The sequence below is a fragment of the Prinia subflava genome, chromosome 2 (assembly GCF_021018805.1).
Source record: "Prinia subflava isolate CZ2003 ecotype Zambia chromosome 2, Cam_Psub_1.2, whole genome shotgun sequence".
Taxonomy (NCBI): domain Eukaryota; kingdom Metazoa; phylum Chordata; class Aves; order Passeriformes; family Cisticolidae; genus Prinia; species Prinia subflava.
In genome coordinates, this window is record NC_086248.1 from 67505510 (window position 1) to 67523396 (window position 17887).

Here is a 17887-nt window from a genome sequence, read left to right on the forward strand (position 1 = left end):
TTTTTGGTTATGAAAATAGTCTTAGTTAATGCTCTAGTCTAGTGTAGTCTAAATAGTCTTTCTAATTGGAAACACCTCCCCTACTCTTACTTTGCTATGTTGCCTCAAATTGTGCTGTATAGTTTGAAGAGGATTTGGAACAGATCTTAATGATAATTTCTACAAGAATGTGAAGGATTTTGTTTTTCAAATATTTGCCAGAGGTCAGTGGTCTATTACACTTGGTACTGAGCAAACATGAAACAAATTCAGCAAGTTGGGCTGGCATTTTTAAACACTTGTGTTGATCCACAGAAGTTAGAGAGTCTCAGGTAAAATAGAACTTTCTCAGTTATCTAGTCTCACAGTCTTTTAGTGCTTAATTATAGCTGTATAACTTTGCATGGAAAATAATAGTGGGGCTTGCACAACAAATACTGTCCTTTGCTACGGAGGGGGAGAGATAGAATAAGTATCTTTTAAATTACTGTTCCACTTTAATGCCATCACTATGAAGTAAGTCTAAAACTTAAAAGAGGGAATGAAAACAGAAATTCATAGCTGTAAAGTTCAGTAGTCAGTGTTCCCTTGAAGACAAATAATGATGTCAGTGAACTAACTTCAAGGTTGAGTAAATAAGATTAGAATAATAATCTATAACCTGGGAAATTACAGAAATCTTCAGTAGACTGTTGAAGACAGACCAAACAATCACTAATTTTGGGGAAATTGCTACTGCAGACTATTGTAACTTTCCCAGAAAATTCACAAAATTCTTTCTCTCCACTTGTCATTGCTGGCTTAAAAAGCAGATAAGCAGAAGACATTTTGATGGTTTAATATATAAATAAATTAAAATACCAGCTAGGGCAAAGAAGGGAAGCCTTTCATGTTGTTTTTGGTGAAGAAATAGCATAATGACAGCCAAAAATAAACCCCAAAACCCCATAAAACCCCAACCAACACAAAACTACACTTGGATTACCATAACTTATCTGTTATGCAAAACTTTTATATGTTTTAAAGAATTGTTTAAAAAAGAAACCTGAGGATTTGCAAAAAATGCAGTAGTACAGATACAGTGATATTTATATGTGGTTTGTATTTATTCAGCTAAGCCAGCTGCCAGGAGGGATGTTTTTATTTTTTTTTCTTCTTCAAAGCCAGCTGAAATTTGACGTAAAAATACTGACCAGAACATAGCAGCATAACGTTCTTGCATGCCTGAAGCTAGTAATGTTGTGAAATCAAAGTGGGTAAACCCCACATTAACATGAAGAAAACTGACAAAGTCTCCTGGTCTTTTTTGTCAGACAGAAATTTGTCCAACAGATATCACTTCAGGATTCTGGCATTGGCAAAATGTGCATGCCAGACACAGGAAACCAAGAAAAACAAGACAAACCACAGAAGCCTCCAAAATTGTATAATTTTTATACTTTAGTGAGAAGATGGATGTTCTCACTGTGACTGACCTCCAAGAAGTAGACTTTTAAGCCAATACAAATATTAGCTCATTTAGGCCTCTGAACATACATATAATATTGGACACAGGACAGCCCAGCTCAGTTTTGATCCAATTTCAGACCATTAACTGAACTCTACTTTGCTTAGCAATTTACCTTATTAAAAAAACAACCAAACAACAAAAATCCCCAAACAAAAACCCACCAAAAATGTTCAATGGTTTCTTGTATTTAGCAACCATAATCTCAGAAGTCAGTGTTCTCTATATTTAAACTAGAAATTATTTATAAATCAATAGTTATGTTATTTAGTTCTACCTAAAACTTTTTAAAAATGTCCATTGTAATTCAGGTAAACATAGAAAGTCATTGTGTTTGCTAATGAAAATAGTTTTAATACACTAAAGTTAGCATTATCTAATTTAAAATGGTCTTCATTGCAGAAAAAATGGTGAGGTGAAGTATCTAAATTTGAGTTTACCAGAATTAGATAATTGTTCAAAAAAGGATGCAAATAGCTGCTAATTGACCTCAAAACATCATTATTCAAATGCATTCATAAAAATGACAACTACTGTACTGATTTGTGTGAGAAGGAATAAAAAGATTTAAGCAGAAATATTCAGTTCAATTTGGACAAGTCACCAATACTTTCAAAACCATGACTGGATTTGGATGATCACACTCTCACTTTAATTCTCTGTGATACTGAATATTTATAGGTCATATGGGAATTCTGATTAAGGAATGGCCAGCCAGCACTTTCAAAAGTAAAGCTTTATTAGACCACCATTAGGAAATTTAGTTTTTCTGGGCCAGATTTTCCCTTTTAATAGGGTATAGCAATGCCATCCATTTTGTAAGAATACTCTGAAGTCCTGCTGATAAAATTAGAAGGATTAGTTATAGATATTAAAAAGGTATATTTAGTATTTTATATGAGATTATAAAGCAACCAACACACAGTCATGCCTCTGCTTGCCATTTGCTTTCAATTCCTTCTACTCACTTATTGTTTTCCAACTACCCAACTTTTAATTGCCTGCTATTTTAAAATCACTAAACTCTTCTTCCTCCATCTTTTTTTCCTTTTTCTTTTCATTGTGTTATATTTTATCCTCCCCAGGCCATCATAATATGCAATAATTTCTCCTATTCTTATACTTAATAAATTTTACTATGGAATATTACCCCACCCTAATAAACTCAGGAATAAAGTCTTGCACCAATTCATTTGCATTTATGTTCTTGTACCTTCCACAGAGCAAACACCAACACAGTAACTCCACATTAAAAGTATAAAACTCAAACTCTATTATATGCTTACATGTGTTACAGATTTGCATGTAATGTAACAGATGCCTCTATTCCTGTGAACAATCCTCTAATGTGGAGTCAGAGCCCAAGACCTCCAAAACACAAATCAGGAACTATACTGAAGTATTTTTAAGAAACCTGCTTTAAGAACATGCAATATAGCTTGCATATAAGATAATCCCTTAAAATCACCCATCCTTGACAGTACAAAAACAAGTGATCCACTAAAGCAGGAACAAGTGGCCCTTTGATTGAAGGGGCAGGAAAAGGCAAGGATGCACTGTACAAAATAACCTTGCTACTCCCACACCAATAAATAAGCAATGGATGAAAATAAACTATTTTTTTTTGTTTTCCCTTCAAAGACTCATTCTATCATTTTTATTATATTTGTAGGAACACATAAAAATTCATCCTAGGCAACAGTTTTATGACTGGAAACACAAACATTTATCCCTGGCGTGTAATTGTACCATGATACCTCAGATAATTCTCACTGAAGATCAACATTAAAAAAACTGCTTTTCAGCAGTAGGGATTTTCTAGTGGTGTACATAGGAGAGAAAGCCTGTCCTAGAGCATCATTGCTTCAGTTCCTTCTATCCCATACCTTTAACACAAATGTAGAAATAAGAGGGCTGATCCCACAAATGTATGCCTAACATATTCTTTTAAGCAACTTTTTTGTAATTTAATTCAGCTGCTTACTTTAGTTTCATAGATGGAAATTCTCTTAGAGAAAAAAAGAAGTACATCACAGCCTAAAAACCTCTGCCTCTCACAGGTAATTTCAAACTTGAAACTCTTGCAAAAAGCTCAAAGGCTGAGGGAAAGTGTTAATCTCAGGAATAAAAAAATATATATTTCACAGGTTAAGATATCTTTTTGTATCTTCATCTGCTGCAGAAATACTATCTGTTCCTAAAAATAGAAAAGTTTCAAACGTACCTTTTCACTGACTCAAATCCTGATTTGCAAGGTAGAAGTCTGAAATCCCATCATACTATTTCATGGTAATTGAGTCAAACACAGCAAGGGCTCCAGTATCCTGCATTCTTTCTCTTTAGTTGAACACTGAAGTTTGGCCTGTTGTGATAACAATGCTATTTTGTAACCCTACCTCTGAAGACTGGCATTTTGGGTGTCTGTTGTTGGGGAAGAAAATAAATGTAAAACAGATTGGTTAAACAGAAGAATACATTATATTTTTTTGGATAGCATTCTATTAATATGAGAATTTGGGGACCAGATATTTGTGATTTTCTTTCTGAAAGACTCCAAGTTAGTCACATCACCAACACGACTGTATCAAACAGAAAGCCAGCTGTTGAGAGAGCAAATCTTACCTTATAGAGAAAAGAAATAGTTATCAGAGTGATGGAAGTATACTGCAGACTGTTATGCACATTTAACAGCAGTTTTAAACCCGTATTGAAGCCGATTAGCCTCAAGAGGAAAGAAGAAAGAGGCAAAAATTTGCAAATTATTACAAATTAAGACACAAACTTGTTCTACTGCTCTTGTTGAAACTTGGATTGTATGTGAGACCTACATAAAATGCCCAGGGGCAACTAAAAGTTTTTGGAGAAAAAATTAGTATGGGGACTTTGAATAAGAGAACAGAGGATTCTGAATTATTTTATTCCAGTCAGTAAAGAACCATACCTTTGAATTCATGCTTTTATAAAAGAGATAATAAATCACTAGTCAGACTAAAGTGCATTGCTGGTTTTCAAAGCATCTTTTCTATATTGATGAAATATCCAAAAGGTAAATTTTGACAATGATTAAAAATCCATCTCATCATGAACAGCATGCAGTTCATTGGAATATAGCTCTCTGAACATGACTATGTTCCAGATGATTAAAGATTTCTTCTTCTGTTTCTGGAGTGAGCTGTATATTATCTTTGACTGGAGACAAAGGATCTTTCTTTCTACAGGAAGGAAGTTTTTCATACTCTCTGCACAAAAAAAACAAAGACAAAACAAAACCAAAGAATGTTATGATTTTTGGTGTTTTTAACCACAGGCCAGTAGGAATATACAGGTTAAAACAAAGTAAGACCCCTCACTTAACTACCCACTCCACCTGTGAATAAGTACAAAATAAAAATTTCTGATGCAAAGTTTTAATTTCAATAAAATTGAACAACTTCACTGAAAGTGACAGAATGAGAGCTGTTAGCTTTATTTATGAGACACTGTATGTACTCCATCCTACTTTGGGTTGTACATGCTTCCTTAACATTGAAGTCTTCTGAATAAGTGCAGTTTTATATGCATCTCCTGTAAGCCTTGACATTAAGGCAGAACACATTGCTGTCCCACATGATTTATTTGCCACAAGGTAACGTAATTTTAAAAACATACAGCTAATTTAGAAATATCTTAAAATCTGAAAAAAAAGAGCTTAATGAGTTCTAGCAGTAAAAAATCCAATTTGTAAAATGTGTTGAGAAAAAAATCTCCTAAAGCTAATAAAGTATTGCTTACATAGAAGTAATAGAAAAATATATATCTCCCCAGTATAAACACCCAGAGGTTACAAACCAACCAAAAGTGGATGGATAAAACGTGCAGCCTTGTAACCATCAGCAGAGAGTGCCACCTAGGCTCACACTGTTCTGTCTGCCTCTGATAAATCCAAATTTATGAATTTTCTCCCTGTGAGCAACCCTGGCCAGACATTCCTAAATAGAGGTCAAGCAATAAATATACAAACACTTTCACTTCCTTCTTGAAACTGCCAGTTATTCTTATAATCCATAAGGAGGGTAATAAAAAGTAAGGTCTCTAAAAGTGGAAATACCATTAAGTCACATTTTTAAAACAGAAATTGTTGTATGTTTATAATAACCAACTCTAAGGCCCAAACTTACTAAAATACATTAATCTGAATTAACACGTGCTCACCAATATCAACATTTACTATTCAGTGCAAAGAATACTTTTGTCCCACTCACATTTGGTTTCAAGTTAATGAAAATATTTTAGTTTAAATAAGACTTATTTATTCAAAGTTGAGATTGCTACTTAAATAAAGCTGGGAAAACTTTGCCACCAGGAGTTTTTACTGGAGCCCATGGAGACAGTGTAAGTTAGAATACCTACACGTCAGGTTCTGATTTACTTTTTTAAAATCATCGTTGCCCTTCAAATTCAAACCTTGAAGCAATTTGGAAAAAGTTCAAGTTAGACAAGTAAACTCTACAAGAAAAAGCAACAGCATTTTATAATGTGCAAGAATGTCCATTGTAACCAGATCCTCCAGCTAACAGAAATATTCCATCAATTCAACATCATCTTGAAAGCAGAACACTTCTGACAATCAGCCATCTCCAAATGTGAGGGGGACAGAGTCAAAAAGAAGCAGTCTTGTACTCAATTAAATTTAGCAACTTTAATGCAGGTTTTGCATTTAGGTCAAGAAATGATTTTTGATGTTTGATGGCAAATAATGGCAATAATTTTCCTATCCATTATTGTAAGTTAAATGTAATTATCAGTAAAATTCAGTAAGTGAATTTTAGCTGAGAACTTTTCCTGATTAGAAAGAAAAAAGTAATCCCAGGAACATATTTACCAAAAACCATGCTTCATATTTACATCAAGCTCAGGAAGTTATAAATTGTACGTAGAAAATATCTAATCTTGCACTGCTATCCTTATTGAATTGTATGGAGAATGTGTAGAATCTGCTTTGAAAATTCTTTGGGAAAAAAGTATGCCGTGTACATAAAGGGTTAAAGCAACTCACCTTTTAAATTGGAAGCTTTTCCAGAGTTCACCAATAGTGGATTGCAGCCCCAGCTTATTTTCACTATCACAGTCCTTTCTTTTCTGCACAGGTGACAGTTTCCTGCTTAGTCCACTTACTTTGGCTGGTATCAATGGCTTGAGCTTTGTTACCATATGTGACTTTATATTACTGGATTTACGTAATCCGGGAACCTGTGGGATTTTAATATTGCAGGACACATGGTTAAAATGACAACCTGCAAGCAACAGATATGCTGCAAAGCTTTTAATAAAAAAATTAGGTGTTTTACATTGTGTAGAGATAACGCAGTCTGAAATGTCACAACAAAGTATATTTAGATAGTCTATAATCTAAAAAATGGCATCCCAAACACAAGATATACTGCAGCTGTAAGAACTGGCAAACCAGCTTCCATAAGTCTTCGTATTAAGGTTGTAAATACTCGTTTCTTTTGAATGCAGTTTCTAAAATCTACTGAATATTAATTTTTTATCTGTTTGAAGACTATTTGTTGTGCTCTCATGTAATACCATCTTTTAGAATTTTAAGAAAAGCAACTCTCTGGCATCACTCCCTGTGACACTTGCATTTCATGAAGATGGAGCCATAAGCAAGAACACAGGCAACAGTATGATGACCCCAAGGATCATAAGACCTCTAGCTGGACCTTCTTACCCACGTTCTATACCAGAATGTCAGAAAAGCTGTGCTAGACCAGAATCTCTCTCAAATGCAACCAGACTTAAATTGGAACATCTCAGCAGCCTTTTCTTCAAAGAGAATTCATAGCTTAGTTCTTTCTGAAACATCATGGCATTTTGCCATCCCCCCACCATTTGTTACACATTTTCTTGCACTTCAAATAGTGTGTTCAGTTGTGTCTACAAAGAATCTATCTACAAGCCATTGAGGCACTGGAATGAGTCCAGAGACAGGCAACAGAGCTGGTGAAGGGCCTGGAGCACAAGTCTGAAGAGCAGCAGCTGAAGGAGCTGGGGGTGTTGAGCCTTGAGAAAAAGAAGGCTCAGGGGACACCTTATCACTCTCTACAACTGCCTGAAGGGAAGGTGTTCCCAGGTGGGAGCTGGCCTCTTCTTCCAGGCAACTCATAGGATATGAGAAAATGGCCTCAAGTTGCACCAGCAGAGGTTTAGATTGGATATTAGGAAAAATTTCTTCTTGCAAAGAGTTGTAAAGCATTCGAACAGGCTGCCCAGTAAAGTGGCAGGATCACAATTCCTGGAAGTGTCCAAAAATTGTGTAGATATGGCACTTCACAATACAGTTCAGTGGTGAACGTGGTAGTGCAGGGTTGACAGCAAGACCTGACTGCAAAGGTCTTTTCCAACCTTAAGGATTCTATTACTGATATTACATTGTTTCTACCTAAATATGTTAAGCAGATCTTGCTATTCCAAGGAGGGAAGATTTTCACAATTTCTAATCTCATAATAATTTCACAATTACTATTTTCACAATTATTAGTGAATTAGTACATCTCACTAATACTGACAGTAACTGTGAAAAATAATTAGCAGTAAAAACCACAGCTGAAATAGTATCACAGAAAAAACTTGAGGTCTTAGGGAGCTTGGTATCACATAGGCATTTGCTAGTAAAATGCTTCTACTAGTTTTGATATTAGTATTGAGTAGGCAGCACTTCACATTTTGGACTGGAACCACAATAAGAGCTGACAAATTTTTCAGATTGCCTCCCCCAATTATTAAATTTCTCTAAATAAATCTACATAGCTGGTAGTCAGCTTACCAAAATTAGGATAAATTATGCATTACATGATTAACTGCTTCTTCCCCTAAACCTGGAACACATTTTCCCCTTTGGTATCTTCTACTGTATTTAACACCAGCCAACACTTCCCTTGTTTTACACTTGCAGGACCCTAATAAATATCTTAACAAGGTTTCAATACATTCTAAAAGAAAATTGAGCCTAAAGTGATGCTCCTTAGCTCTACCTTCCCTCTCCTATGGTCTTACTGGTCTTACTTAGAGGAGTCCAAGAGTCTGGGTTCCAATATGGCTGACCTTTTGGTTGTTGCTGTCGGGTTACTTTTTGAGCAAGCAAGTTTTCTGATGTAATTCTTTATAATTATTATTAACAACACATAAAGGAAGAAGAGAGAATTCATGACCTTGGAAATAAGTAGTGGGAATTCTTTTACTAGCCACTTGCTCTAGACTAACCCTATTGTCCTCAGAGGTTTTCAGAAGTTTTTGTTTTTTTGAAGGGCTCCAAGCATGCTGAAGTTTTGTTTTTACATGATGCTTTTATTACAACATACTTGCATAATGTGATCCCCCAATATTTTATATATTCATTCTCCCAATATAGCTTCTAAGACGAGCAAAATAATGTAAAACATGTTAACACAGCTTTAAAACCAAAGTAATAAAAACTCTGAATGCCAGGACAATTTTCTTGCTCAGTCTTGTTGAGGAAAAGCAGGAAAAAGGTTAATGTTCCAAAATATAAATGTAAATTTCTCCTTAATAAATAAGTTCCTAACAATAACCACAAGATGTCACTATATTACAAAACACACAATATTCTTGTCTGGCAGAGAGAAGCTTGTGATTTTTACTCTGTCTACAAGAAAACTCAGTAGGCGGCATAAATAGAAGGATGAAAACATCTGCCTCTTACTCATTCATCTTTTGGCCAGTTCTAATGATAACACCTAAAGAGTCAGAGCTGTTTAAGTGTGAGGAGTTTTTGTTAACTAGACAAACATATTAAGCTCTTAGAAATGTTCTAAAGATAAGGAACACAAGTTTATTCTTAGATGTCCAGGCAAACACAGAGAAGTCAATTTACAGTTGACTTCTTGTATCTTGTGACAGTATCTGTACTGTGAACATTACTGCAATTTATATCATAAAACCTGAAGTAGGTTTTCTTGCTCTACCTTGGTTTACTTTACAAGGAAGCATTTAAAATCCCCAAACAAGTTGCAACTCTGTTATCAATCATAGGTTCATTTTTCAATCATTTCAATCATTTCAATCATTTTCAATCATTTTTCACCCCAGCTCCAGGGTAGATGAACAAGGATATAGCTCTGTCTTGCCAACATTTGCATTGCTTAAGTCTTTAATTACAAGTTCTAAAATGAACTAGGAAAAACTGATTTTCAGAGTTTAGTAAAGCTCATAAAGTTAAAAGAATTCTTACCTTGGTCTTTATGATTGTATTTTTTTTCTTAGTTTGAACAGCAGAAAATAGCAGAGAACATTGATCATCATTCAGTTTTGAACTGGAATCAGATTCCTTCAAGAGAAAATTGATCTGGTTTTAAAACAGGTTATCATAAACACAGTATATGTTTCCATATCTACATTTATATACTTTAAGCTACAGTGTTTTCAGCAGCTCTAAGAAGTCAAACAAAAACCTGGGCTTTTATCAAGCAACACATCAAAGGCATGCATATGCTTCTGAAAGTACTTCAGGGACTAAAAGCAGAGAACAAAAAATTGCCTACCAGGTGTTTTTGTGAGGCCATAAAAAGTGATAGCAGCAGAAAGACTCAATACAAACTAAAACCAGAGAAGAGATTTTATTTAAGCTAGTATTCTCTACAATTACGTTAATCATTGACAAGAATATGATAGCACCAGCTACATCATCTGTAGGGCACCATTCTGAAAAGGAGACTTCACTGCATAATTTCTTTTATAATTTAAAGGGAAAACAAATGCTGAAACAATGTCTAATTTTCTTACCTTTGCACCTGAGCTGTTGGACACTTGCAGGATTTCTGAAGACTCCAAACTGCATTCTGATGTCTCACAAGACCCGTGAGACTGTGATGACTGTTCTAGTTCTATTAAGGGGGAGGACTCTTCCTCCGATTCATCACACACTGCCCCACTAATCTGATCTTCCTGGGATACAATGCAATTGTTTCTCTCTTGGTGAAGCTGCTGTGAAAACACATGAGATGGACCAAGATTTCCTGAGTTACTTTTGAGGCTGCTAAACCGCTGGAAAGAACTTTCCTGCATTTCCTCAGGAGGTGTAAAGACAGTTTGTGATGATTTTTCAGTTTCTGAAACCCTAGAAACATCTTCAGCTACATGTTTTACTTCCTGTTTCTGGCAATCCTGCTCATCATCTTGAGTTAGATCACCATCTTCCTTCTTTGCTCCACTGTCAAACGCAACTGCACCATTGCAGAAAAACCTAAAAAAAGATTAAAAAAGTGAAGGCAAGGGGGAAGAAAGTTATGCAAATGAGTATGACATTGCCAATCATTGTCTCTATCCATCGATTTTATTTTCAAGGTATACTTGCAGACAAATTATTTTGGCAATGGGAAAAGTCAGTCATGGGGACATATTAAAAAAAAAAAACAAAAAAAACAGGAAAAAGAAACAAGGGGAAAAGCCTCTGTAAAAATGGCATTCTTTGAAATACTAAGAAGATTCTTCACCTGAAAGTGAAATATCTAGAAAGCCTACAAAATTTAGGAATGTGTTAATTAAGAGTGATAAAGCTAGTAGTGAAATACTTCAGCACTGCTTATTAAGGAAAATTGAACTTTACAACTTTTTTGCTATGCTATAGCAGCAGCTCCTGAGAACACTGAGCACAGATTTAGGGAAGAACCTACCATCACCTCTTAAATTTTGATGCAATAAAAAAACCTCAAAAACTTCCAGCTCAGAAAGGTGTGCTTAAAAACTAAGATATTAAGACTGCTCTGTAAAATTGCACTGCTCAAACATATCCAGATTATTTAAGATAAAAATTACACAATAATAGACTTAATTGTGATAATGTTTTGTAAAACACATTCAAGTAATTGTGGCCAAAAGTGACTAAATGAAAAACAAAATCCCTACCTAAGTCCCTGTCCTCAAAGTGCTGCTGCAGAGAACAGCAGTGTCAGCTGAATGTGATAGGATAAAAATAAGTATTAGTCATAGAGTATGACCAGGTTTCCCTTTACTGAAACAAACAAAAAGCCCTGTCAACTTTAGTCCATATGTTAATCAACTGCTTACAAATTTTCCACAAAGTAGATACCTTTGTTTTTTTGAGATATGTCACATGTCCTTTACCTGAAAAAAACCCACAGCCAATTCCTAATTAATTTTGATACCCAGAGATATTGAATATTTTCTTGAGAGCCACTAAATTGATCACAGAGCTGGAGCACCTCTCCTACAAAGAGAGGCTGAGAAAGTCATGGCTGTTAGCCTAGAGAAGAAAAGGCTTCAGGGAAATCTTATAGCACCTTGCAGTACCCACAGAGGAGCCTACAAGAGAGCTGGAGAGGAACTTTTCACAAGGTCATGTAGTGTCAGGACAAGAGGGAATGATGTCAAGTTGAAAGAGGTTGAAATGAGATATTGGGAAGAAATTCTTCTCTGTGTGGTGAATCTGAGTGTGGTGGCACACTGGAACAGGTTGCCCAGAGAAGTTGCAGATGTCCCATCCCTGGAAGTGCTCAAGATCAAATTGGATGGATCTCTGAGCAGCCTGGTCTCGTGAAAGGTGTCCTGACAATGTTGGGGGGGTTGGAATGAGATGATTTCAAGGTCTCCTCCAAACCAAACCATTCTACGATTCCATGAATAGTCTGAGTCATCACTTCTGCAGTAAAAAATGAATATCATCTGTCTCACAAATAGATAGCATACCTAGCACAAAGGATCAGCCATCTTGGCTGACATTAATACAGTGGCATAAAAAGTCCGAGGTAGCATTTTTCCTATTTTCAGTATTCAAGGTATTTTAGCAACCAGGACAGCAAATAGTATTTTGCTACTTATGAAAACATGTGACATAAGCATACCTGCTTCTTGTTCCTGGAACAATTACAGCATCCTTCTCTTTGTTTTTCCTTTGTAAAAAGTAAGCAAATTTATTTCTAACTCTGGGTAGGGAGTTAGAGCTTTCTTGAGTGATGGAAATTCCTGGAGAATCAAGGCTTTGTATTGCTGACACACTCTTTTGTGCTTGACCATCATTATCGTTCTCCTTCTTGATTCTCTTTGTTTTTGAAAATGAGTATTGCTTTAACAGATCTCCATCTGAGACTTCTGCTGAATCTAAAGACAATTTAAGCATCACTGTAGGAGCACATTCTACAATAATCAGTTATGAGATAACTAAACATTACATATTTCACAGGCTTAAAATATTAGCAAGGTCTGGTAAGAAAATTATTGACAATAGAGTTTAGATGTCTTTAACACCATTGTTTTCTAGTGCATAGCCTTAAAAATAACTCAGTGAAAAGGCAGATGGAGTGAAGGCAGAACAACTACAATGAAGCTACATTTGATTTAAAGGCAGGTTGCTAAACTACATACAGACTTTGATAAGTGAGGGGATAGGAAGATACCAGGAGTAACAAAGGAAAACAACAACAAAAGAAGTCCCAGCAGTATAATCAGAAAGTAAAGGAAAACACTTGAAGTGCAACAGGAACAAAAAAGGGCCTCTTCTATTACAAGCCCACAGTTTACTTGAGCACATATAACTCAGGGGCTATTGAAGACAATATATCACAGATGCACTAGAGAAAGTGAAAAAGTTGGCATAAAGAACACCTATACAGGGGATAGAGGCAGCACAGACTGAGTACAGAAAACATTCTTCATGTTTTCTGTCTGCCCTAATATCAATGTTAGGAGAAACAGGCTGTTTTAACTTTTTCACAAGCCATTTTAAGATAAAAATTAAAACCAAAACTTTATCAAAATACAGACTGTATTAAACATAATTTGAGACTGAAACCACCAGAGTTTTATAGCAAACCAAAGAAAGTTAAAATAAAGTCCAGTTGAAAGTCTGCTGTCACCCTTAATCATTATCTAGGCTTTAATATTATGTCTTGTTAGTCTTGTAGCTTGTTGAAAACAGAATACAAAGAATAACATGCAAGAGTTAAGCCTCTAAAGCCTCATACCATAAAGAACAAGACAAAACCCTTTCTTTCCCACAGCCTTCTACTGTTATTCATATACTTATTTAATATAAACATACCACTCCTTGGCCTTTTTGCCAAGAGCTCTTTGCCTGCAAGCTTTAGTCCTTTAACACTAATTATTTTCTCCAAGCCTTTGGTTATTGGTTTCTCTGGGAAATGCATTTTAGGAGGAGCAGGATCTTCAGTGGGACCAAACTTGTATTCTCTGCTCCAAATGCTACTGACATGATTATCTCGTCGGTCATCCCAGCCACCACTTCTCTGCTGCACAGGCTACAAAAAACAATTAAAAACCAAGACAGAAGTTTATAAACTTGCCTTCTATATATGATTTCCTGACTTAGCATACAAGGAAGGAAATGTTGACATTTGTACATCTAGTGACATACTTTACATAAACCTTTTTTTTTTTGTTCCCACAATTCTCATGCTTTTCATACTTTCTGTTGGGCTCCCATAATATCTTCATTTCAATATGGCACAAATGACTAACTGCTCATCTCACAGACCAGATTTAAAGTTTAAAATTTATTTCTATTCATGAAAGAATTTTGGATTATTCTTAGAAGAAATGCAAAACTCTTTGAGAATTTTCTCTTTAAAACAGTTACTTCTGTAAATAGATTTAAGGACTTGCCAAAAAATCTGAAAGTAAAAGAGATATTACAGACAAATGACATGAAAAATAAAACTTTACCTTTAAAAAGAGAGAGAATTATGTGTGTGGGAACACAGAGTTTCTGTAATACTGGAATAGCTTTCACTGACAATTCATTTGTGGATAACATTCAATCACATTTTCCCATTAACATTCAGACCCACATCAAATTCTTAAAATCTAATTTCATAACAAAGACGTTACCTGTGCCGTGTCAGGGTTATAATTATCAATTTGTTGCATTGTGTTGATATCAATATTGCCAATAGCAATTTGAAAAGCAGTATCATCACCAACATGTCTGTTCCCATCATAGTAAAGGAAAATATCTGAATATTACTTTATATTTCAACAACTGTATCATGAAAGTTAGAACAGCCGGTTTCCCACTTTTCATGCTAAGAAGCATGACTAGAATATTAACCCAAATGATTAATACTAGTACCCCGGCTCAATCTGATGTAACAGTAATTGTAATAGATCTGCAGTCTTTGGCAAATCATGAAAGTCAAAACTAAATCCTTCAATTATCAGCAGGCGAGGCAGCAACTTCCTCCTTCCTAATTTCTGCAAATGCCAGGGATTAGATGGCTTGAAGATACAAAGCTAGTAAGTACTTTAACAGTCCCCTCTCTTCCTTAATTTTCCTAATCTTCCATGTTGAAATTTATACTGCACAGATGTGGCAAAATGCTACCTTTTCAATAGAAGAGGGATCTAGTAAAACAGGAAACGCTGAGATTAGAGACTGAATTGAGCACAAATTGCAAGAATTAAACTGGAAGAGATTATGACACACAACACAGGCAGAAATTCAAGACAGCCATAGAGTAGTCAGTTTATATTTAAACTGTACTTAACAATTTGTTTTCTAATGAAAAAAAGGAGATCAATAACTTCTTCCTAAAACAATGCAGCAATAATAGGTCATTTAGTTACCCCTGCACTTTTAAAAAATTGATTAAATCAGAACATAGGAGAAAAGAAGAAAATCCCCACAAAAGTTTATGACTGCAGAAAAGCCAGGCTCTAGTCAGCAAAAGCAGAGATGCAACAAAAAAATCTAAGTACACCACAGATGCAATGAAAATTGGAAGATACCACATCAGCTCACCCTTATTTCCCCATTCTGCTGTTTCAACACAAAGGATACCGTCCTGCATAAGTTAGTGTTTCTGGATCTATATCATCTCCATATGCATTCAGAGGAACTAATTTTCTGCTGACAGGATCAAAAACTAGCTGATACAGGAATGTATTATTAGCTCGTGCAAAACCCTGTATGTATTCTTCTGGTACTGTTATATTCATCTTCAAGTACTGCCCCATTTTCTTAATAACCTGTCAAAAAAAGAAATTACTCAACTGTTTCATTTTAACAGGTCATGTGAAAGGTTAAATACATTTCAATTATTAATTATCTTTGCTTGTAATTAAATGTAGAATGAGTGTCCTACTGCAACAAGCAGATTCAAGTTAAATAGGAGAAGGAAAGAAACTAGAACTTTGTACATTATTTTCCCTCTCAAATTGTCTACAATTACATAAACAACACAATTCAATTTTTACACTTCCTTCTTCAATAAATAAATCAATACAAAATGTGACCAGAAGAACAGATAATCTCGTTAAGGTGTATTTATTTAAACTAATAAACATCAAATTCTTATTGTTCATATTACCAGGACATATAAGCCATATGTGGGTGTTCTTACAATGGAAAAAAAAAAGGCAAAACTAACCAGAATAAACCCTAGAATTTTGCTCAGAAATACATTAAAGCAAATAATGATTTGCATGGGAAAACTTCAAAGTTCCCCTTTTACTTCCTCAAAAGCCAAAACAGTTGCTTTGATGCCTCTCTATATGATACAAAACATTTTAAAATTAAACATCAAAGTTCTTTGTCTGTGAGAGAAAAAAAATACACTAAAACACAAGTAATTTAAGAAAGAAGATAACACATGAAGTTAACTAAACTGCACATTAAAATGCTTTTCTGGATTAGATTTACCTGCCTCCAGGACAGCCCCATGAGTATTATTATTAGCTCTTAACCTTTCTACTCGCTTACTAACCACACAGAAGTTATTCCCACCCTCTTAGCCTCTGTATTTCCTAATTTAATTTCATATATTGGACAAGAAAAAAACCCACCCTATATTAATTTGCTTTGTATCATAACACACTTCTCTTCCATACTGTTTTTAATACAGAAATGTCCATATCCATACATGTCATTAAATAATATTACCAATTTCTGCCCCTCCCACACACAGATAAATCTGTACTTATACAAAAGTAACAGTTCAGTGAGCAGTTCGATTAACTGATCTGCAGAAGCAGAAGAAAGCAGCAATGAGGGGAGAAAAAAAATCAAAGTCTTACAAAAAATTAAATTTCCCTTCTAACAGAATATACTCTCAAAGGATTAAAACTATTCTTTACCTAAGTTTATTTTGGTGTATTTCTCATAAATATATGACAGCTTCAACACTTGAATAAGTTTAGTTTAGCATCTTTTTTAAGCACAGGTAAAAAATATTTTTTATTTTTCTCCTCAAAATGGAGGAAGTCAAGAACCCTTCATATTTTCAATTCAGTGTTAAATTTCATATATACTGATACAGGCTCCCCCAAAAATAAAACATGAAGCAAAACTGAGTTTACCTTTATGATATCTGGATTGTTGGCTAATTTTAGTAACTTGCATGCTTTAGCTAACCCAATTCCATGAATTGAAGGGAGGTAGTCACAACCAGAAAGAATACACATGTAGCGGAATTTCTCTTCTGTAAATACATTTCCAAGCTGCTTGCAGTTTCCTAGTCGAGTTTGATCTATCTCTAGTCCATTTCCAAACTTGTCAATTTTCAGAAACACCTGAAAATTAAGAGGAAGTGAAAACAATGATTTTCACCCATATAGGGTGGTTCATTGCACTTGGTGGAAACAAGAGACAATCTGCTGTTCTCATCTCTTCTGTTTCTCACATTTGCTGTAGAAGAGTTAATCCATACATCAAACATATTTGGCAATTTCAAACTCTACTTTGCGAGAGGTAAAGGTTATTAGTATTTTCTTCCATACCTTTTTACATCCAAAAGCCAAAAGATCAGAGTCTTCCGTAATTATAGCTTGAACCATGCCAATCTTATTAAGATAAGCCAGCTGAGCATCAGCTTCATAAGGAGCAACAATACAATCAACTCCCTGGGCTCGTGCAGCCTGTACATAATCAAGAAGCATACAAGTACTTTGCATTAATTTTCAGTAATTACCTTAAGAGAGCTGAAACCACATTAAAAAGCTGAAACCATGACCTTTTTAATCACACACCCATCCTGCCCCCACCGAGAGTTCAGTATTTCATAGTCAAACCCTCAACTTTTAAGCAGTTTAGACCTATATAAACTGGTTTACAAAAACAACATTTTCTGTAACACTATTGCCACTGCATCTGACCACAGGTGACAGCTTCAAACTCATGCAAGTCATATTCTAGTACTAGAACAAACTTAATACGTTTTTGATAAAGACCCTACAACTGCATTAGAAGTATAGCAAAAAACTACTAGAACAATTTTTAATCAGCCAATTTTTTTTCTGTAGTCTATGCTCATAAACTAGCCGAGGGAAAAAATGCAAGAAAAAAATTTGATTCTTTTTTTGTGCTGCTAAAGTGAAACAGGTGTTATTAAATTCAGTTCATAGCAGTGGGAAGATGTGTTTTGTTTGATA

At 35.0% G+C, this 17887-nt stretch overlaps 1 protein-coding gene across 3 annotated transcripts in view; it reads right to left on the minus strand.

Annotated features, from left to right (window-relative positions):
* The window catches only part of EXO1 (exonuclease 1), a 32979-nt gene that overhangs the window by 2903 nt on the left and 12189 nt on the right, over nt 1–17887 (minus strand). For 2 of the 3 annotated variants that reach the window (XM_063390381.1, XM_063390379.1), the window contains exons 4-13: nt 17237–17374; nt 16817–17029; nt 15300–15487; nt 14351–14447; nt 13545–13761; nt 12349–12604; nt 10271–10730; nt 9720–9815; nt 6522–6715; nt 1085–4725 (exon numbers count right to left, since the gene is read on the minus strand). In XM_063390381.1, the coding sequence (XP_063246451.1) occupies nt 4584–4725; nt 6522–6715; nt 9720–9815; nt 10271–10730; nt 12349–12604; nt 13545–13761; nt 14351–14447; nt 15300–15487; nt 16817–17029; nt 17237–17374 (2001 nt within the window). In that variant the 3' untranslated portion in view covers nt 1085–4583. Of the gene's footprint in view, nt 1–1084; nt 4726–6521; nt 6716–9719; nt 9816–10270; nt 10731–12348; nt 12605–13544; nt 13762–14350; nt 14448–15299; nt 15488–16816; nt 17030–17236; nt 17375–17887 lie in introns of those variants that run through there. The other variant, XR_010079327.1, reaches the window with a different exon arrangement.